General features: G+C 33.4%; 1 protein-coding gene across 1 annotated transcript; it reads left to right on the top strand.

The window, feature by feature from the left end:
* Positions 1–3673: 3673 nt before the first annotated feature.
* On the top strand, positions 3674–23173 carry LOC111299724 (D-lactate dehydrogenase (DUF668)). Its single transcript, XM_022895128.2, has 13 exons — positions 3674–4070; positions 4149–4419; positions 4945–5270; positions 5414–5506; positions 5622–5712; positions 6370–6463; positions 14740–14837; positions 15058–15127; positions 20667–20770; positions 21511–21627; positions 21829–21905; positions 22072–22116; positions 22229–23173. The coding sequence occupies exons 2-13, from the start codon at positions 4162–4164 to the stop codon at positions 22728–22730; spliced, it is 1875 nt and encodes a 624-aa protein (XP_022750863.2). The 5' UTR covers positions 3674–4070; positions 4149–4161; the 3' UTR covers positions 22731–23173.

Raw genomic sequence — 23173 nt, 5'->3', positions numbered from 1 at the left:
GTTATATCAAAGAAACAAGAATCACAAAGTTACATAAACAAGGATATCTTGATCCTTATGATTATGAATTTTATGAAAATTGTGAATTATATTTGCTTTAAAAATGATCAAATTACCTTTTACTTGAAAATAAATATAGAGCTAGTATGCTTTTTAGACTTATACATTTGAATGTATTTTGTCTAGTGAATCTAAATGCTAAGAGGAGAATGTTCCTATTTCACTAACAATCATTGAAGATCATTCAAAGTATGGTTATATGAATCTAGTAAAGCATAAGTCTAAATCTTTTGAAAGGTTTAAAGAGTTTAAAAGTGAGATTGAAAATTGAATTTGCAAAGTATCTTAACACCAAGATCTGATAGGTAAAAAGCTTAAGCCTAAAAGAATTGGATTATCTAAAACAATTAGATTCTCTCATATGGATTTTGTTGGAAACTCTATGATCAAAGATAACAATTCTAAGTGGAGAAACTGAACTTGTTAGACATGGTTTGATTCTTGATATATAATCTTCCTACTTCTTTAAATGATATACCCTAAAGACTAATATTTACTTACTAAATAGAGGGTCCATCCAAATCCAATGACATGATAAAATATGAAATATGGAATGACAAGATACTACACATGTCATAATTAAAAGATTTGAAAAATGCATGACTTGCAAAGTATACATCATTCAACAAGCTTGGAGCTTGGTTGGATAAATGTAAGTTTGTGGATATCCAAAATGTTAGATATTAATTCTACAATCCTAATGAACAAAGGTGTTTGTTCCATTGCATGCCATTTTCTAAAAGGAAAAGGCAGAAGGAGTAAAGTTGAACTTGAAAAGTTTAAGAACACAAACTAAGTATTTCGATGGAACATAGGCTAGAAACTAAGGCATGGAGTTTGCAGTTAAAATCTCAAAATACACATAAACTCCAGATGACAAGTATGATACATTAATTTCTAAAAAAAATATAGATTTCTTATGGACAAAGATGTATTTCTCATAAATGATGAGACTACAAAAAAAGATGAAGATTTAGTTTTATGAGGTAATCAAAAGAGTTTGATATCATCAAATACTATGATGACATATAGTACATTGATAAATGTAATCATTTTGATAAAGCTTTATGTAGATGACATATAGTGCATTGAAAACCAAGTCCCTATACTACAATCTATAAATTAAGTTATCTAAACATATTAGATATAAGAGAAGCAATACATATAATGGGATAAAGCTCTATAAGGATTGATCCAAAGGGTTGCATAATTCTCATAAATCCATAAACATAGTCAAAGTGCTAAAAGAGTTTAGCATAATGGAATCTAAAAGTAGATCCCTATCTAGGTTACATAGTATACACATAGATAAGGTGTTAAAAGAGTTTAGTAAAAAATAGTTATCTATGTTGTATTACATGAATCTCTCTAAAGGTAAGTGTCACAAGACATAAAAAAAAAAAAAAGATAACGTGGATAGAATACAATATCAAAAGTTGTATCTGTTATATTTAGATTTTATGTACTATACTAAATGTTTTAGTATATAAAACGGTTGAAAACCATATAGATGGTTGCTTCATATTTAGCTATCATTCGATAAAAATAATAACAAGTTACAAAGTGATTATATTTTACTCTATGTGATGATAAAATTAGTTTGAAAGAGTTTTAAGCATATTTATGACTATTAATTCTATAAACCCATATTGTAAACAATTCTTTCTTTAAGCTAAAAAAAAAAAAGAATTTTGGATCAAGAAAGTTCAAAAGTTAAACTTTATGACTCTAAGCATTGTTAACAATGGAATGATCCAAATATGAATTAAGGCATTACCATTTGGTTATGAAGATAATCAAAAGAAATGGAACAAAAGTATAATGAGTTAGGTGCAATAGCAAGTGAAACCCATAGAGGAAGTTGATACTAGTCCTTCATTTGCCCTAATTTGGCTAATAAAAAAACCTCAGAGGGTAGCGAGACAGAATATTGAGTTCTTTGAATTACAAGCCATACGGTCTAAGGCCTGGTTTGCCATGCTCATAGTGGCTATAGATTGATACACGTTTGGTGGCCACATTTTTGGCATGAGGTCTTTTGGCTTTTCTACCACCACATTTTTCTTTTTCCTTTACTATTTTCCTTTACTATTGTTAAAGGCATTTGCCTTAGAACCAAGAGCTTTTACACTCTAATCACTATGCCGCGATCACGATCACCACTACTTTGAGATCTTGGTCTTCATGACCCTTTTTTTGAGCCCCTTCTCCTTTATTTGAGCACCACTGCTACTAATTAGCACCCTATTGCCCTTATCATTTCTTAAGTCCTCAATCACCACTCTATTTTTCAGTGCCGTTTTTACAAATCAGTTAAAAATTAACAAGCAAACAAAAACCTAAAAAAGTACTTACTCAGAAGAACTTTTTGAAATCAAATAGCACAAACACAACATTTACGAGACCCAAATAGCCAATTACTTTTCTTGCTAAAAAATTAACTAAGTTTTTCTTCTTTCTCTAGTTATACTCAGCCAAACACTTTACTGAAATGGTATGAATTAAAATACCATTTTAACTGGTTAACAAAATAGTCCAAGTTACTTCCTAATTTGAATTGACACTTCAGTTACACAATTTTTTCAAAAAGACATATTTATTCCTCTTTCTTTTAATCGGTACAATTTAAAATTTAAGCCATTTATTGATTTTGACGACTTTTCAACCCTATTGCATTATGTGTCCTGTATAGTTGAATATTTTAGAAACACGGGTGCATGCCTCAAAACGCATTTGAATACGTTCTCCACCCACTCGAATTGTATGTGATGTACAATGTTTGGGACAAAATTTTTTTTTCTAAATCTTCACCTACTACTCCCTGTGTCTTGACAAGGCACACATCTCGTTCACCAAGATAGAGTCTTTTACCCATCAAGGATGTCATCAGCCTGGCTCACTAACATTAAGTCCCTTTGCCTAACATAGACATATCATCAATATGTCTTAAAGAAAGCTTGCTAATATGAATTTTTTCGACTCGACTCAACTTACTAAATCTCTATAACGAGACCTCCCAAAGATTTGAGAATGGGCAATTTGTAACTTCTCTCAAACTTGGAGGTAAATGTTATACCTACTTACTTAATCAACAAAGTCAATACCTATGCTCAATAAGTTAGTATGCTCTAGATTGCCATGTCACTACCAAAAAGGCTTGACATCCAAAATTTTCGCCATAAAACGAGCTTACTCTTGCCCAAATAGGACTCGCCTAATGACCTCCACTAACTTTCATCAAGGTATCATTTTACCTTTAATTTATCTAGGATCATTATATGTAATTCATGTTGGTCTAAAATTATTAAATGTAACCCATACTCAATCACATGGTCCTTCTTCGAGTTTTACATAAATTTACCATCATTTGTTAATCACTTTGATTATGTCACCACGCTTTCTCTTATATACAAGATAAAAAGGAAATTTAGGTATAGTAAAAAACTCTAAATTTTTTTTTTCTTTAAGCTTTCTTAATACTCTCTCTAATTCATCTTTTTATTCCAAAAATCTTGATTGACTTAAAGTGCCATAGTGTATCTCAGAGAACTAAGCTCTTTGACTATACTTTTCTACCGCAAATATAGATTATCCCTCATACAACGTTCAGATCACCATTTATCCTACCTGGACCGAAAACAAAGTCAACAGGTTTGAGGCTTATGGGAAGCTTACAGTAAGGAGCTTTCCGCCCTCAAAAATACTAAATAATTGACCTTGTTGAACACAAAAAAATGAAAGGCAATGTGTGAGACTCAGTCAGCGTAAAAAGAAAGGTGTGCAAAAGAGAAAATTTGACCAATTCTCATAATAGATGTTATGTTTCTCAAAGTCCAACCTGGTGGTCTCAGTCTCACAGCAAGCTGCTGCTTTGTTTGAGTTGGGTTGCTTTTTTTCTACTGTATTATTATTATTTATTAAAAAATACAATATTATTCGTAGCGGGATGGCCGACTGGGTCGACTTTCACTTCAACTCCATTTTCTTCGTTCTTCTTTTGGTTTATGCTGGTAAGATGATCATCTCCTTTTCATTTATTTATTTATATTTCTATAATATATATTTTAATGTTGGAGTGGAATAATCAGGTGAAGCAGAACAATGGGAGGGATCTGTTCGAGGAGCGGCGTCAAAGAGAATGGAGTTGGAAATAGGCATGGCGGTGATAATCTCCTCAATCATGATGAGAGTAAGGCTAGTTCGGAAACTAGGTTGATGGGTCCATCCCAAGCGAGGGAAATCATAGAGAAGAGGATTGAGGAAACCGCCGATGACTTCTACGATGGAATCCCGCGTTTTACAAGGGCTATGTCCCATAAATCTAGATCGGTTAGGTCCAACCACCCTGCTGTTATTAAGGTAACCTTCAAATTCTGGGCTTTAAGACTTTCATCTCTTGCTTTCGTTAAAAATGTTTTTAATGTTTGCTAAAACTTTGAAAATCTCCGATATAATATGGTTGAATGAGAACTAAATTTGAAAATCATTAGGACGAAATGAGTGGACAAATAATATGTAAAAGTTTAATTGAAATAAGCATTTCTACACAAAATTCAATCATTAGTTTATGGATGAACGGAGGGTTTATCATAATTTTTAGTTAAATGACCATCTAAATGAATAAATTACTAAAATGTGTAAAATTTTTTTGAATTTTTGTGTATGTTGTCTATTTAACAAACTCTGTTAATATACTAGCTTTGATTTTCAGTTTTCTTTTAATGAACTCCACTGAACTCCTGCGCATTCATCTTTATCCTAACTATTACAGGATTTGATATTTTTTTTATTAATAACCTAATCAGCATAATGCTGTTTATACCACAAAAACAACAAAGTAAGCCTTATATCCCATAACTTTGGGGTTGGCTGTTAATATTGCAGGTTTCAGAGGTGAGTTCACGTTTAGGCAAAGCTGGTTCAGTTGGACTGGGAAAAGCAGTGGAGGTGTTGGATACTCTAGGGAGTAGTATGACAAGTTTAAATTCTAGTGCTGGATTTGCTCCTGGAGTGGCAACTAAAGGCAATGAACTTTCAATATTAGCCTTTGAGGTCGCAAACACGATTGTAAAGGGTTCAAATCTTATGCAATCCCTTTCTAGAAGAAACATAAGGCATTTAAAAGAAGTGGTACTTGCTGCAGATGGTGTGCAAAATTTAATATCTGAAGATATGGATGAACTCTTAAGGATTGTTGCTGGTGACAAAAGGTAACTATGGTATCAAGTCTCGACTACCCACGATAATTCTTTCAACTATCCTTTTCGTATTTAATTTGTTTGACAATGGTCTTCCTGATAATCTATTAAATCATGCTCAATTTTTAAGAATCTGTTTAACTCAATATTCGCAGGGAAGAGTTGAAAACTTTTTCAGGAGAAGTGGTTCGTTTTGGAAACCGTTCAAAGGATCCTCAATGGCACAACTTGGAACGTTATTTTGAAAAGTAATGCCTATTATGTAGTAGTTCTGGGAATACTGTTCTTTTGGTCACCGTGAATATTATTTTCAATGTGATAAATGTGCTTCATTTGAGTGACGTGTTGTTTTCATTTTTCCAGAATCAGTAGAGAACTTACTCCTCAGAAACAAATGAAGGAAGAAGCAGAATTAGTGAGAGAGCAGTTGATGATTTCGGTTCAGCATACAGCTGTAAGTTTTATACTTTGTGTCACTGAATACTAATATACTATTTATAGATTTGGATTTCTATTGAGTTCTCTCATCGTTCATTTATGGTCAGAGACTTCAAACTATCATATTCTCGTCGGGACTTTTTTTGGCCAATATTCTTGTCAGGACTTGAGTGCCAGGATTGGGAACTTGTAAAGTTGACCTTCAAAGAACACCAAAAATTATATCTAAAACCCAATATGACATGAGCATTGAAAAGTATTCAAATAATTCTTTCCAGAAATTTGCTGCAAATTTGGAAATTGCCAAAAATACAAAACTCTTAATGGAAAGAAAAACTCAAACAAATAAAATGGTCCATTTCCTAGCACCCAAGCAGTTTGAAAAATAAGACTTAATAATGATCATTCTAACTTATAATAAACTAATAAGCCAACATTATATAATGACCATATTCTAGGTACCCTCTTTGTGTTCGATCTTGTCTTTCCTTAATTACACTGTTATCTGCATTACATGTTTTTAGCTGCGAACCCTGGTGTACTAGCAGTAAACATATCATAGGTACTTTTTATTCATGTTTCTCGGTGCAATGCATAATATTTTGGGAATTTAGTATTGTATGGTAAATTAGCAACTATAAGAAGGAACAACAAAATCACTTTTGCATTGCAGGAACTATACCAGGAATTGCAGGTTTTGGACAAGTTCGAGCAAGATTACTTACGAAAGTGTCAAGACGAAGATAATTCAGCTGCTCTTCTGAAAGGTGACTTCTACATTACCTTTGATTTCGTGTTTACGTATAATTTCTTTAAATCATTCTTGATTTGACATGTGCTATCCATGTTGCTTAGAATATTTGTTATGCAAGCGAGAATTATGCTATATTTCATGACCAAAAGAGAAAAACCAAAATAACTGAGACATTTAGAACCATTCAAATGATAATGAATGAAGGTGGTTTTGGAAAAACTAATACTGTTTGAAAAACTAAGAGTAAAACTGAATGTATATTGAAAAATTGCTCATAAAAAATTATACAAGAACCTTAGGTTTATATTCAACTAACTAGGGGTTAAACTAGGAAACTAAATCTTATACAAGAACCTTAGGTTTATATACAACTAACTGGGGGTTAAACTAGGAAACTAAATCTTCCTAAAAACTGATCTTATGATTGAGGGATTGTTTATTCTAATTTTTTATCCTTAATTCTAGGGATACAAATACTTAATTCTAGAGATGCAAAAATAAATATGCAGATTACAAGATTACATCCAGCTGTAAATAAGTGTTTTCCCACACTCCCCCTCAAGCTGGTGAATAGGTGCTTTCCATTCCTAGTTGGGAAATAATTTCTTGAAATGTTGCACTGCTGAGACCTTTAGTTAACACATCTGCAAGTTGACCCTTGGTTGATACATAAGGTGTACAAATCAACCCACTGTCTAGTTTCTCCTTTATGAAATGCCGGTCTACTTCAATGTGTTTTGTTTTGTCATGTTGCACAGGATTGTGTGCAATGCTCATTGCAGACTTGTTATCACAGTAGAGTCTCATTGGTCCATCGTGCTTGATCTTCAAGTCTTTTAGGATAATCTTTAACCATAGTAGTTCACAAATTCCTTGAGCCATTGCTCTGAACTCTGCTTCAGCACTTGATCTTACCACTACATTCTGTTTTTTACTCCTCTAAGTCACAAGATTATCACTTAAGAAAGTGTAGTAACCTGAGGTGGATCTTCTATCAGTTACTGAACCTGAGGCATAATCAGCATTTGTATATGTTTCTAGAACTAGCCCCGAATTTCTTTTGAATAAGATACCTCTGCCAGGATTGGCCTTCAAATAGTGTAATACACGGTAGACAGCCTGTAGGTGCACTTCTTTAGGACTATGCATAAATTGACTTACCACATTCACAGCATATGCTATATCAGGTATGTGAGAAGTAAATGAGTTTTCCAACTAATCTTTGGTACATCTCTCTATCTACAGCAGCATTTTCATTAGCTTTTCTAATTTTATGATTAGGATCTATAGGGGTATTTGCATGTTTACATGCGAGCTTTCCAGTTTCCTTAAGAAGATCCATCACATATTTCTATTGTGAGATGAAAATACCATGCCGTGAGTGAGCTACTTCAATTCCTAGGAAGTACTTCAATCTCCCTTGCTTTTTTTATCTCAAATTCTCTAGCCAAACACTGTTTTAGAGATTTTGTCTCTTTTTCATCATCTACAATTACAATTATATCAACATACACTAATAGAACTATGACTCTCCCTGAATCAAAGTGCTTGATAAACAATGTGGGATCTCCTTGACTTTGTTTATATCCCATTGCTAGCATCGCTTTGGCAAATCTCCCGAACTAGGCTTTAGGAGATTGTTTAAGGCCATATAAAGCCTTTTTCAGTTTGCATACTTTGTTTGCTTCTAGATGATCTCTAAATCCCGGTGGAACCTTCATATATATTTCTTCTTCCAAATCACCATGTAGAAAAGCATTCTTTACCTCAAATTGTTGAAGCTGCCAATTGTAATTTGCAGCCAATGATAACAAAATCCTAACTGTATTCATCTTGGCAACTGGAGCAAAGGCTTCCTGATAATCCACTCCATAAGTTTGAGTGTAGCCCTCAGCCACTAACCTAGCTTTATACCTTTCAATAGTACCATCTGCCTTGTATTTTATAGTGAAAACCCATTTACACCCCACTGAATTTTTTCCTTTAGGCAACTCTACCAGTTCCTATGTCTTATTTTTCTCTAAGGCCTCCATTTCTATTTTCATGGCTTGCCTCTATTTTTCACTGGATAATGCCTTGGATAATGTAGTTGGAATAGAAATAGTGTTTAAGCTCATAAGAAAATTTTTGTGGGATGGTAAGAATTTTTCAAATGACACAAAATTAAAGATTGGGTATAGTGGGTGCTTAGTACATTCTCTGGTTCCTTTCCTAATGGAATAGGTAGGTCATAATCACTAGTGATAGTTTTAGGAGATTCATGCTCATTTTGAGAAACAAAGTCAAAAATTATAGTTACCTCATTTCCAAAGTTAGGATTAGGTTCTTGGACCGGCACTGGTTCAGGATTTGAAACTTTTCTTCTTGAGTACACCTGTAATTCCTTCATAGAATTAAGAACAATATTATTCTTTGTCACGTCATCTGTGTTTGGAATGAGTTCGGACTCAAATTCAGTGTTTGACTTGCGCTCAACAGAAACAGGTTTCGACTAAGAAGAATTAATGGGTGAAAATGTTGAAGAGGAGGACAAATCTAGCAAAAAGAAGTCTTTATCATTATCTTCCATGAATGAAGTCTCCCCCTAAAGATAAAGTTGAGTAAAAAATGGTTTACTTTCTTCAAAAGTGACATCTACAAACACATGAAATTTTTTAGTAGGAGGATGATAGCACTTATACCCTTTCTGAGTTGATGAATACCCCATAAAGATACACTTAATTGCTCTTGGATCCAACTTTCCCTTATTATGACTGTGAACATGAACAAATGATGTACAATCAAATATCCTAGGTGTGAGGTTGTTTGTGGTATTGAGGTTGAGATAGGATTGTGAAAGTAGTTCCATAGGAGTTTTAAATCCCAAAACCCTTGAAGGTAACCTATTTATAATGTGTGTGGTAATGAGAATAGCTTCCCCCCAGTAAAATTTGGGTATATTTGCTTAAAAAAGGAAGGCTTGGGTTGTGGCTAGTAAATGGCTATTTTCCTTTCTGCCACTCCGTTATGTTGTGGAGTATTAACACAAGATGACTCATGGGTAATCCTTTCATTTTGGAAATAGGTGGATACACTCTGGTTGAAATAGTCTCTTGCATTATCAGACCTAAATCTCTTGATTCTTACTCTAAATTGATTTTGGATCATATTTTGGAAGCTTAAAACACACTATTCACATCTGATTTAGATTTAAGTAAAAAAACCCAAGAGACCCTGGTATATTCATCTATGAATGAAACAAACCATCTTGCACAAAAAATATTAGGAATTGTAAAGGGACCCTAAATGTCACTATGAATCAAGTAAAAGGGAGTATAACTTCTTTTGTTACTAATTGGAAAAGACACGTCTGTGCTTTGCAAGTTCACAAACATCACAATGAAAATCTTCGACGTTTAATCCTTTGAACAAAGAAGGAAACATGTTTCTCAAAGTTCTAAAAGAAGGATGTCCAAGACGAAAATGATAAAGCCATATTTTGTCTTTATTGGAAGATTTTTCATAAAGAAATGACAAAGATAAACTATTCTTAATATTACTTGTGTTGTTTGATGTCTCAAGATAGTATAGTTCATCCTTATCCTTAGTAAGTTCAATCCTCTTCCCCGAACTCTGATCCTAAAATTCACAATAAGAGAGATAAAAAGTCACTTTGCAGTTCATATCTCTAGTAAGTTTTTGTATAGATATCAGATTAGTAGACAATTCAGAAACATGGAGAACATTTTTAAGAACAAACGAGGGATTAATTTGAATATCTCCTAATCCTGCTACTTTAGTAAGTGAATCATCTGCAACAACAATTTTCTTATTACTAAGACACAGGGTGTATGTACTAAACTTCTGTGAGAAATGTGTCATATGGTTTGTGGCTCCTGAGTTAATGACCCAAGAACTCGTAATAGGCTTAACCGAGACATTTAATCCATGAGAACCAGAAGCTTTACCTGAACTAGAGACCTTACCCAAGGAACATACCACAATAGGCTTTTCAAGGGTTTTCAATAGCTTTCTCAGCTTTCCAATCTCTTCTCTATCCAACTCTCCTTGTTTCCGAGACATCTGTAATATTTCGGTGATTTTTCCAGTTGACATTTCCTCAAATTGGGTGGTAGTGATATCTTTCTTTGAACTGAAACAAGTCTTAATATATAATTAGAAATGACTCTTAGCAATGGAGGCGAAAGAAGGGAAAAATAAAATGGCTATGAAGGCTTTAACAGGGTTCGGCAATGAAGGCCTAAAATAGAAGTCAGCAATGAAGGCTGAAAAATTTTGCTTCCCAAGAAGAGCCTAAAGCTCTGATACCATGTAAAAAAACTAGTAAATAAAACTGTGTGAAAAACTAAGAGTAAAACTGAATGTATATTGAAAAACTGCTCATAAAGAATTATACAAGAACCTTAGGTTTATATACAACTAATTAGGGGTTAAATTAGGAAACTAAATCTTCCTAAAAACTGATCCTATGATTGAGGGATTGTCTATCATAATTTTTTGTCCTTAATTCTAGGGATACAAATACTTAATTCTAGAGATACAAAAATAAATATACAGATTACAACCGACTGTAAATAAGTGTTTTCCCATAGTGGTTAAATTAACTTGGTCACTATAATGTTTATTGAATAATATTGTAACAAAAGGTCAAATGACCAAATTAATGCTTAAATAAATAGTTTCAAATAATTGTTTGAGGCCAAAACACTTTCAAACTTTCCAAATCTGATTATAGAAGGTATGTACTTTTAACCATGTTGTCTTATTCCTATTTCAAATACTTGATCTAGAAGCAACTGTCTTTTGAAAGCTACACACTTCAAGTTCATGTTTACAAAGTCATCATACAAGCTATTATAAGCATCTTGCAATTTAGGAACAAGATTGAGACATATTTTACCTTTGATTCATTCTATTGAGTCATCTAGAAAAGGTTTGTTTGTTGCTCTTTATCCCTGTCATTCATTTAAAATATGGGATAAGTTAGACAATATAACTACCATTGCTCTTTTCTTCTTGCAATAGTTTTGAGCAACTTTGGTAAATGGATTGTTGAGAGGACAAAGAAAAAAAAAAGAGGACTTCAGTAAGGGCCAAGGGGCAACCCTTTTGGAATCATGCAAGTCATTTGGTCTGACCAATGGCCTCCTGCTGAGTTAGTTATCTCCTCTTTGGGGGAGGGTTGGTCAGGAGTTTGAATCCTGATCATGCCCCCTATTACATAGCACAAAAAAAAAAAAGAAGAAAAAAGTGATTTGGTCCTTGGTTGACTCCCACTTGGATGTCTCCGAGATGAATTTTGGTTATTCTCAAAGTTTTTCCTTTCATTTCTCTGTATTTTTAACCGGGAGCCTTCTGTATCTCCCTACGCTGTGGCTGCCTAATTATCCTCACTACAACCAGTTAGATAATCAAAGTCTTCATCTTGAGTGTTTACCTTGAAAGTAATATTTCTCTTCTTCTTATTCTTTGCCTCAGCTATCTTTAGATTGATTCAATAAGTGAAGTCCCCGTGGAGGTTCTTTACCAACTCAATATGTGTGACTTTAGGGTACATGGCTTGGACAATAAATAAAAGAGTTCCTTTACAAGCTTTACTTTGATATCATTGAATTCTATGAACTTGGCGCTAGTGGATGCTTCAAGCTTCCTTCCTTCTAAGCATTTAAAAGTTGTGAATGAACTATTCATATCCATTTCCTGGATTTTACTGCATACTTCATGTCTCACTGTTAACTTGTTCTGATCTCTTTGACTGATTTTCAAGTTTTTATCTGATTGAACTTAGTGGCATTGAGAGCATAAGTGTATTAATACTCTTGAAATTGGAATCCTCTTATTTTAGCATTAGACCTCTTGCTTCCAAATTTTGTTACTTTTATAATTTTAAGACCTTCATGGGGACAAATGTGCCTTCTTTTAAATCTCACATCTCATAACTGTTATCTCTCATTCATAACTTCATCTTGCTAATCCGATAGTTGTACTTAAACCCTCAAACAAGGGGGTTCTGCTGGGGGATTAGTCTTTTGTAATAGTTGATGTCATAGGTGCTGCAATCTTTTTGAGGATATTTAGTTTATAATTGTAGAGAACTGTTTTATACATGTTATGTCCAAAAGTGGTATCTGAGAGATTGTGTGAATGGTTATTAGCAAAAGCTTGTAAAAATTAAAGTTTTAAGCTCTCAGAAGATGAGGAGAGAAGAGGTGGAACAACATCAGCAGAGAATAGATATAAAGTGGGAGAAATTGGACAGGCATTTATAGCAGAAGACTTCTTTTGTCCCACATATACCTTCTTGGCACCACTATCAACATTCTTGTCAGAACTCCACTGAAAAGACTAGCAATAAATTGTTTAAGCAGACATATATCAAGCCTAGGTGATTGCTCACATGCAAAATTGCTTATAAAGAAAATGAAAATGCTTTTTTATCACTCAAATAATTGCTGAACACAAAAAAAACTCACCTTGCTCTCAAACTAGAGGAGTTTCAACACAGCTTAATGTACAAAACTCTTATTTTTTTATCCTATTGATAATTCCTTTTTTTTTCCCCTTCATGTTTGAGGTTTTTTTTTTTTTTTTTTTTTGTTGGAGATGAGAAACTGGTCATTTGGGACACTACTCTGTTGACTTTTTTACTATTGGAGCCATATATATATATATATATATATATATCTTTGGTATTCAAATACTAACTCTAGTACAATATACTTTGAGCATCCTCAAAAGTGAAATTTTGGCTTATAAATGCAGATATCAAAATTACCCATAGGGTACTTATAGGGTTTCTCTGGTGATATCTGGATATTCCGTTTCAGATATTCAGATATTCCGTTTCAGATATTCAATCTAAAAAACTACTATCAATATTTGTATATCTATATCCTGGCATCCAATCAAAACATAAAAGAAATCAAGCTATTCAACGTTGGTTATTGATCTTCAATATCAGATTATTTGGCTTGAATGTTCCTAAAATTATTCTCCTTTCAGCATTTTAATACATTTGAACTTCACATCAATTTGAGATTTAAAAATTTCATGAGTAACTTGTGGAGTTTATCTGAATCAAACTTCAAGATTGAACTATTTTAAACTATAAACTCAATGGCTTTCCTATTGATTGACATTTTCTTGAGTTTTTAATTCAATGGATTGTTTTAATGGTATGTTCAGTTGGTTGATATGCACTATGGATGGTGTATAATACTTAGAGGAAAAAAAGGAGTACATATTTAGTTTGGGCATGCTTCTGAAGTTATCTGACACATATTAGCATTAGTTGTAATCTAACCTATTGATGATCAAGAAGCATTTTATTCTGTAAGTTCAATGATTCGTAAGGGAGAACTTGAGAATCATGTTATTTATAGGATTAGAAAATATTGGATAAAATAAGAAGTGTTCTAGCGATAGTGTGGGATCATAAGAGCTTTGATGTTGGATAATTTTGTGAAATAACCTTGAAAGGCCATATGCTTTATGTTATTGTCCATAAGATGAATGCTGATGAAATAAATGAAACGAGTGTGTGGTCATAGAAAAAAATGCATTTAAAAAATAAAGTCATTCATTAGATTAAGAGAATGATGTTTTAGGTTGAACTTGTAAAAAATAAAGGAGTTCCCTTCTTGATGTGGCAAAATCTTGACTTGATTGAAAAAAGCTACATGTCACTAGAAGTAGAAGGTGGATCAATCTTGGGTTATTTTGCTTTGTTTTCTCAAATCTAGCTTCTTTTGTTGTTGGGACTCCTCAGATGTGAGAAATGGCATAAGAAAGAGGAGGAAAAGTTGAGAGAGATATATGAAATGGTTACTCCTCGAACTTATTTGTAGGAATATATTGATCTTTGTTTTTGGAATTTTTGTTGCAATAATTAATCGACATGTTTCATCTCTCTAGAAATAGCATGTGGATGCCAGATTTAATGCTTGCATTGGGGAGAGAGAGAGAGAGAGAGAGAGAGAATAGCACATTTTTCTTTTAATAAATAAATATCTATTTAAAAAGAATAAATGAATTACTTTTATTGTTGGGCTATTTTAATTTTTTTTCCCCAAGTAAAATGTTAATCTTGTAATCTTATACGATTCACTTAACTCTTTTGCATGCTATCACTTTGTATTTCCTTCTCTTCCCTTGCTCTTAGCCCTTCCACCCAAAAAATATAAATAAATAAAAGCATTGTAGAATTTCGGAGAAGCTCATCTAAGAGTGGAGCTATTTCTTTGCTGACTATTAAGTATTCAGCTTGTATCATTTTTCTTTAATATGCAGGTGACAGGCTTGCTATCTTGAGGGCAGAACTAAAAGGCCAAAGAAAGCAAGTAAAAAATTTTAAAAAAAAGTCACTTTGGTCCAAAAGTTTGGAAGAGGTAGTTGCAGAGTACTCTTTTATTTAGCCTTTATTATGTTTTCTTATGATGATCCTTTTTCCATATGTCCTCTCTCTATTTCTCTCTTTCTCTCTAACTAATATTTTTGCCCATTAGAAAAGTAGAAAGCACTATTGACTAATTAGTTAGTTTCCCAAAATGTTTAATGTGGAAAAGAACTTGATAATGCTACTTGTTCAACCTATAATTTTGGTTGTAGGCCATGGAGAAACTTGTAGTTATTGTCCATCACTTAATCTTGGAGATCCACTATGCCTTTGGAAGTGTTGGTATGTACTCATTCAACTAATATTCCTATTTTTTTAAGTGTTGAATATTTAAATCATACATAATAAAGAAGGGAATAATAAAAACTTTTATTATAATTGTTTGTGTTTTACAATTAATCTTAAAGCCTATTTATATAGAGGTAAAATGTTATAAAATAAGAAATACAATAAATAAAAATGACTAAATCAATTATTATAATAAGCTATATCAATATTTAATATTCTCTAAATCATATCAAATTAATCTAGAATATTACTGAAATATTACTAGAATAATATCTTTGAAATCAATTAAGAATATTACTAGAATATTACCATAATATCATTGACACCCCTCTGACAAACTCAAGATGGTAATGTAAAGGTCAACTTGAGTTTGGAAACTTGGACAATAAATTGATTAGGTAAATGTGATTTGGTGAAGATATCTGCTTTTTGATTAGCATTGGTAATAGGAATAAGTCGAAGAGTTTGAGCGAGCAGATGGTGATGAATGAAGCGACAGTCAATTTCAATATGTTTAGTATGCTCATGAAAAACATCTTTGTGAGCTATCTGAATGAGACTTTGATTATTGCAAAATATAGGAGTACTAGAGTGATGAGAAACACTCATATCCTGAAGTAGCCATCGTAACCATAGAAGTTCTGATGTGGCATTTGCAAGAGCTCGATACTTAGTTTCAGTGCTAGAGTAAGACACCACATTTTGTTTCTTACTTGGCCAAGAAATAGGAGAAGAACCAAGAAAGAAACAATAGCCTATGATAGAATGACAATTAGTAAGATCTCCTACCCAATCAGCATCATAATAACAATGCAAATCCAAAGAGTAACTAGATGAAAAATGAACAGCAGCAAAATGAGTAGACTAAGGAACAGAGAAAAATTAACTAACAAAATGAATAGTATAGGCAATATCTAAGTGAGTAATTGTCAAGTATATGAGACTACCTACCAGATTTCGACACACAGAAGGGTTTGGAAGTGGTGTACCATTAGAAGGAGAAAACTTCAAATTCTATTCAAGTGGTGATGATGCAATCTTTCAATTAGTTATACTTGCTTGAGCAATAAGATTAGAAGCATACTTTGTTTGGGACAAATGTAAGTCAATAGAATTACTAGTGATTTTAAAACCCAAAAAATAACTCAACGAACCAAGATCTTTCATCTTAAACTTAGAACGAAGAAAAATTTTCGGATCCCAAATACCATGTGTGTAATTACTTGTAATGATCATGTCATCCACATAAAGTAATAGAAGAGTAGCACCATTATCAATAGTTCGAGTAAAAAGGGCAGAATCGTGATTACTAGATATAAAACCAAGTTGTGCAATAGTGGTACTAAATTTTGAGAACCAAACTCTAGGGGCTTGCTTAAGACCATATAGGGTGCGTCGAAGACAATAGATCATGTTGGAAGGTTGAAACCAAGAGGTGGCTTCATATAGACTTCCTCGGCAAGATCACCATTCAAGAAGGCATTTTTAACATCCATTTGATAGGTTGGCTACTTTTTAGCTACAGCAACAGCTAATAGTGAATGAACAGATGTGAGATGTGCAACTGGGCAAAAGTCTCTTCGTAGTCAATGCTATACTCTTGTGTAAATCCTCGAGCAACAAGACGTGCTTTGTAATGTTCAACTAACCCATCAGATTGAGTCTTGATCTTGTAGACTCACAATCAATCATTGACTTATCAGAAGGTCGTTCAACAATATCTTAAGTATGAGTTTTTTCGACCCTAAATCTTTTCTTCCATTGCTTGTTGCCACATAAGATTAGAGACAACTTTACGAAAATTGTGAGGTTCATGTAATGTGGCTAAAGCATAATAATAGTGAAAATCATGAAGTTGAGTGTTAGGTTCTCTTACTTGGGTGGAACGAGGAAGTGGTGGCTGTCTGTATGGTGAAGGGACAAATATATCAATAGGAGTCTCAGTCATATCAGACATAGTAGGACTAAAACAAGATGGATCACTGTTTGAGTTAGAGGTACTTATAATAGTTTTCTCATTTGAAGAAAAATCAAAAGATAAATCTGTAAAAATACCTGGAGAAGAACATGGCGAATGTAATGAGGACACGCTAGTAAATTTTTTATGTTTCCAAAAAACTATATGTCTTGAGATGCGAAGACATTTAGACGCTGGATCATAACACCTATACTTCTTATGTTCTATACCATAACCTAAAAAACAACACAATCTAGCTCTAGGTTCAGGTTTAGTCATTTCATGTGTAGGAAGTAGAACAAAGCAAACACATCCAAAGACTTGAAGAGAATGGTAATCAAGTACCTTATTTTATAGGCACTCATAGGGAAACCGTATGCTTAACAATAGTTTAGGGACATAGTTAATAGTGTAAATAGCAATGAGAGTAGCTTCACCCCAAAAGTGTTAAGCAAGGAAAGCGGAAATGAGAAAGGCATGAACTGTATCAACTATCAAGTATATGCCGATGTTTTCTTTCAACTCAACCATTTTGTTGTGAAGTATATGGGCAAGACCTATAAGAAAGAGTCCTATCATCCTTTAACAAGTTATGAAACTTAATTTTTATATATTCTGCAGTATTGTTAGACCTGAAGATCTTTTTTTTTTTTTAGGAAATTGAGTTTGTATCATGTTATTAAATTCTTGAAAAATTAAGAAAAGTTAAATTCTTTGTTTGAATAAATATATCCAAGTATAACGAGAGAAATTGTAAATAAATATAACAACATAATGTAAACCTCCCAAGGTTGGTGTGGGACCTGGATCTCAACTATTAGAATGGATTAAATCAAAAGGAGTAGATGGGATATAATCGCTTTTATTAAATTGTAAAACACTTTGTTTTCTAAGTTGACAAGAGAAGCAATAAAAAATATTATGAGGAACATTATCTAAGACACTACTGGAAGCCGGTGACTTTATTCGAGAAATAGATGTATGTCCTAACCTAGAATGCCATAAAGAAAGTGAAGAGTTGGTTGTTTGAGATGTAGTAGTGGTAATCAAATGTTGTGGAATTTTAAAGTTTCAAGCTCAAGCAGTGTTCCAATCTTGCGCCTTGTCCCAACTTTCTGGCTTATTTAAGGATCTTAATGTTGTAGAATTTTCAAAGTTTCAAGCTCAAACAATGTTCCAATCTTACACCTTATCCCAACTTTCTGGCTTGTTTGAGGATCCTACACAATACAACAATATCATTGTGAAAAATGCAAATAAAGGCTAAGGCCACAAAGTTAGCCAACAGAAAGCAAATTTAAGGTAAGATTAGGAACAAGGTAAGTGTCAGATATACACAACATTGATGTTTCAATATTACCAATGTGTCTAGCATTTAAGATAGATATATTTGTTGTTTTTAATGATTGGACTATTAGGTACATGTATCTTGTTTTTGAACAATGAATGATAAGCAATTATATGATTTCCACAAGCAGTATAAACAATCAAACATTACCTGATATGGCAGCAGGCATGGCAGGAATGTGACCTGTATAATACATGATTGAATAGGGTTTGAAGATTAGTGGTGGAAATTGTAATGGTTTCATAAGAAGACTCATAAGTATTTGGTTCAGTAGTTGTTGCTGTAACAGTCTTGTCAATGCAATGATCATGAATTCAACTACTGTTACAATGATAGTTAGCTTTATATTTCTGAATAGGATGATTAGTCCTCCTACATCGTGAACAAAGCTTATGAAAAGTAGAGCTAGTATTTTGCTGAGGAGCAGCAGTAACGATAGTATTAGCCAATGAGTCTGACTCATACCCAACCCAGTTTCTTCAGATATCAATTTCATAAGGGCTTTATCCATAGTTGTTAAAGGGTGTCGGCACAAAAGTGAAGATTCGTTATTCTTAAATTCATCTTAAAATGCCATTAGAAATTGAATAAGACGAATTTAATTTCAATAATTAATAAAATTGCCAGCATCACTTTCATGTTTGAATTTCGGCTCAAAATTCTCAAGCATGTCCTGTAAATGTTGTATTTTAGAATGAAAATCATCAATCGACTCACCTGGTTCTTATAGAAGGTGAGATAAAGTGGTCACAATATGATGTTGATGAGCAAGGGCAGTAGAGCTATACTGTGTTGCAAGAAAATCTCAAGCATCTTTAACAAGCTCAAATCGCTCAAAATGTACATTGATAGAAGAAACAGTGGTGTTAGTGGACCATGTAAAAATTCAATGATTCTTACTTTCCCATTCCTCTAATTAATTTACAAATTTATCAATGGATTCTTCTTCTTTCTTTTCTAGTGCTTTGTATTCTCCAGTAACAGCAAGCCATAATTTCATTCCCTTTAGGTAACTACACATAGCTGTAACCCATCGATTGTAGTTATTTCCATAAAGGATAATTGAAATTGGTTGTACATTCTCTCGTTGAATACCTACCATTAAGCTTTTGATTGAAAAAAAAAGAAATGGAGATGTGAGAAGTTATGGGTATTAATATAAAAGATGAATTTAGAAGAAGGGAAAAGAAACCAAAGAAATTGAAGTGTAGAAGCAAGAAGGAAAAAATTGAAGTTAGAAAAATCAACCAATGATGAGAACAAGAAAATATTGGTAATTCCAAGGTGATTCATCTTCGGAATGAACTATACAATTGTTTTGATTTCATGATAAAGAAGAGAATGATAAAAACTTTTATTCTAATTGCTTATTATTTTACAATGAGGCTCAAAGCCTATTTATATAGAAGTAAAATGTTACAAAATAAGAAACACAATAAATAGAAATAATGACTAAATCAATTCTTATAATCAGCTAAATCAATATTTAATATTCTCTAAATCAATATCAAATCAGTCTACAATATTACTGGAATATTGTTAGAATAATATCATTGAAATCAATCTAGAATATTAGTAGAATATTACCATAATATCATTGACAATACGGAAGCGTGATTGATACCAAGTGGTTTAGTGTTGTCAAGGTGATAAGGTGCAGTGGAAATCAAGCAAAGCACCTTAATTAGGCGCACATCTTTTAAGCCTTAGCGCATTTTTTTCAAGGCAGCCCAAAAAGTGTGCCCAACTAAGTATCCTTTGGCTTCTTTAGTTTTTAATTTCTTTTGCTAGCTATTCTTTCAATAGTTAAAACTAAAAAGGAAAAAATCTGGTTCTATTTACAGGAATAAAAAGTTAAATAATATAATTGATGCACAACTTTTCGTTAAAGATGGAAGTGAAGGAAATTTGGAGTTTTTTTTTCTATGACATTATTTATGATAATTCTTGGTCTCGGGAACAAAGTAGGCCATGTAATAGAGTAAAATGTTTAATGTTTGTAAACAAAATTTATACTTTTAGCTTGTTGGACATGATGCATACGATTTTCTTGTCCTGTACATTCTAACTATCTTCTAGAAATTAACACCTTACTTCACTCGAGCAATTGCCTATTTTGCCCTTTTTTTTGCATCACAAGCAATATAAGTATCCTTGTTCAGAACCTGTATCCATAGATTAATATAGAAGTTTCAATGATGGTTTTTTTCTTCATTCGAATTCTATAGAGTATCAAGTATCAGCCAAAGGATCTGTGAGCAGTTATCAAAGATTGGGACCTGCTGGCCTTGATTTGCATTATGCAAATATAGTTATGCAAATTGATACTCTTGTGAGTTTGCCTTCTCTGATTTTTCTCTTGCATGTTTTCCTGTTTGGCATTGATAATCTTGATATTGCTGAAAATAACGAAGTATGAAACATGACATTTTAAAGCTTACTGAGAGCATCCTTAATTTGAACTGCTCCTTATATGTATGCATGACATGTGACATTTCATGCATGCTGATATTATTTTTAACTTAACTAAATGAACCTGCAGTTTAAAAGAAAATGAGGATGAACAAAAAATTGTCCAAGCCATTAGATATATACAGACATGCATGTGTATGTATCTATACATGCATACATGTGTCAATGTGCATGCATGCATTCATGCATGGTTGCTATTGCAAAAGGATAAAAAAGTATGCATGGGAAAGATGGTCTTATCCTAAGTAACTGATAGAATAATTGTCCTTTTTCTAATATAAATTTTAATGGATATAACAATAATAAATTTTAATAAAATATGAGGAGCTTGATCTCCTGCTTGCTTGTATCCTGCATCACTGGAATGGTTCATACGAACTACAAAGTCTGGCTAAGGCCCTGCATGACTAAGGTATCAATGAGATTACATTAATAGTTTAATTAGATTTTCTTTTACCTATTGTATATGATGCACTGATTATATGTAGTTTGTTTTAGAAGAATCAAATGACTCATTTTTAACTTAGTCTTCTTGATTTTGCTTCAAGTTTTTAGATATGCATTTTCAAAACTTCCTTCTGTTACAATTATGTCCATCAGGTAGCCCGATCAAGTTCTATGCCTGCAAATACAAGGGATGCATTATACCAGAGTTTGCCACCCTCCATAAAATCTGCTCTACGCTCGAAATTACGATCTTTTCATGTCAAAGCAGAGGTAGTCCATCGTTTGTCAATTTCTTTTTTTGAAGGGAAGATGCTGCTTTCTAAAAATAAAGTAATAGCTCAAAAACCAAAAAGGAGTGACAGACGTTTCTTTTGCTGTTTCTTGCACAACCAAGTAGCGCTTTAATTAGAACTGACCAGCAATCGATGTCAGTTTGTTTACCATCTAATCTGTTTATACGGAATTCTGCAGCTTACTGTTACAGAAGTCAAAGATGAGATGGAGAAGACACTGCAGTGGCTTGTTCCAGTAGCCACTAACACAGCCAAGTAAGATGGCTATCCTATTTTCTTCTCTCTGGATCCAAAGATGACCAGCTTTTTCACAAACAACAAGCTTCCATCTCTTCATTTCTTTTATTTAGTTTTTTTTTAACCGTTTCTCATTTTGTTTACCCTACTAATCATCTTTGTTGCTTTGGTTGCACTTAAACAGAGCCCATCATGGTTTTGGTTGGGTTGGGGAGTGGGCAAACACAGGGTGAGTAACAATACGGTTTCCCTTCACCCTCTTTGTTCCTTTCTTTTTTGGCTGTTGAAATCTGCAAAATATGCTGTATTGAAAGAAGACATTGACTGTTTTTTTTACACAGTTCTGAGATCAACAGGAAACCTTCAACCGGGCCAGCTGATGTGATTCGGATTGAGACACTCTATCATGCCGATAAAGAGAAAACAGAGACCTATATTCTTGAACAACTGTTGTGGCTCCATCATTTGGTCAACCAATCGAAGTCAGGTGTCCCTCTTGGCTTGAAGACATCTATCAAAACCCTAATTACACCGTCACAGAAGATGAGTGAGCAGGCCAAAGGTGAGCCTACCACTGCTCTAACACCAGAAGACCAGAAGTTGCTACGGGATTTAACTAAGAAAGTACGAATTCATGGAAGTAGCAGAAGTCAGGATTTTGACTCTGAGAGGAGGTTGAGAAAGAATGATCGACTGAGCAAGAGTACGAGCCACTCTCCTCCAAGAGAAAGCAAGGAAAAAGCCCCTACTAAAAGGCTTCCTTCTGGGGTTCACATCGTTGGTTTTGGCATGTACAAAGAGAAAGCATTGGATGTTATTGACAGAGTTGACATCCTCAGATAATTTCTAGAATGATAGGATTATGGATAGATGGGCTAATGAGGTATTGTCATATAAATAATTCACTTTTGCATTTACCGATCTGTCCTACTGCAACCGGAAGAGCATTGTGAAATTTCAGCAGAATCCATCAAGCTCTACATTTCCTTTGGCTAATTCAGGTACTATACTCAGCTGCTATTGTCTAAAGAGTATTTCTAGGATGCCATGTTTATCTAAGTCGGAGAGATTGGCAAGAGGGTGGTGCTGGTGGCTTTTTTCCTGTAATTGTTTGTGTACAGAGTGTGTAGGTCAGTTTATTTTTGGTAGAGATTACATAACCTCTGTTTGTTCAAAGGCACCACTTGTTTTGTTCAACTATGCTATTACCCATCAAATTATCTACACCGGCAGTGACAATGTGATTTTAATGTATAATTTATATGTATTATATTATTTAAATTATA

The sequence above is a fragment of the Durio zibethinus genome, chromosome 18, assembly GCF_047325235.1.
Source record: "Durio zibethinus cultivar Kanyao isolate XHJ-2024 chromosome 18, ASM4732523v1, whole genome shotgun sequence".
NCBI lineage: Eukaryota > Viridiplantae > Streptophyta > Magnoliopsida > Malvales > Malvaceae > Durio > Durio zibethinus.
The sequence above is the reverse complement of the archived record's forward strand: the minus strand, read 5'-3'. Positions and strand labels throughout refer to the sequence as shown.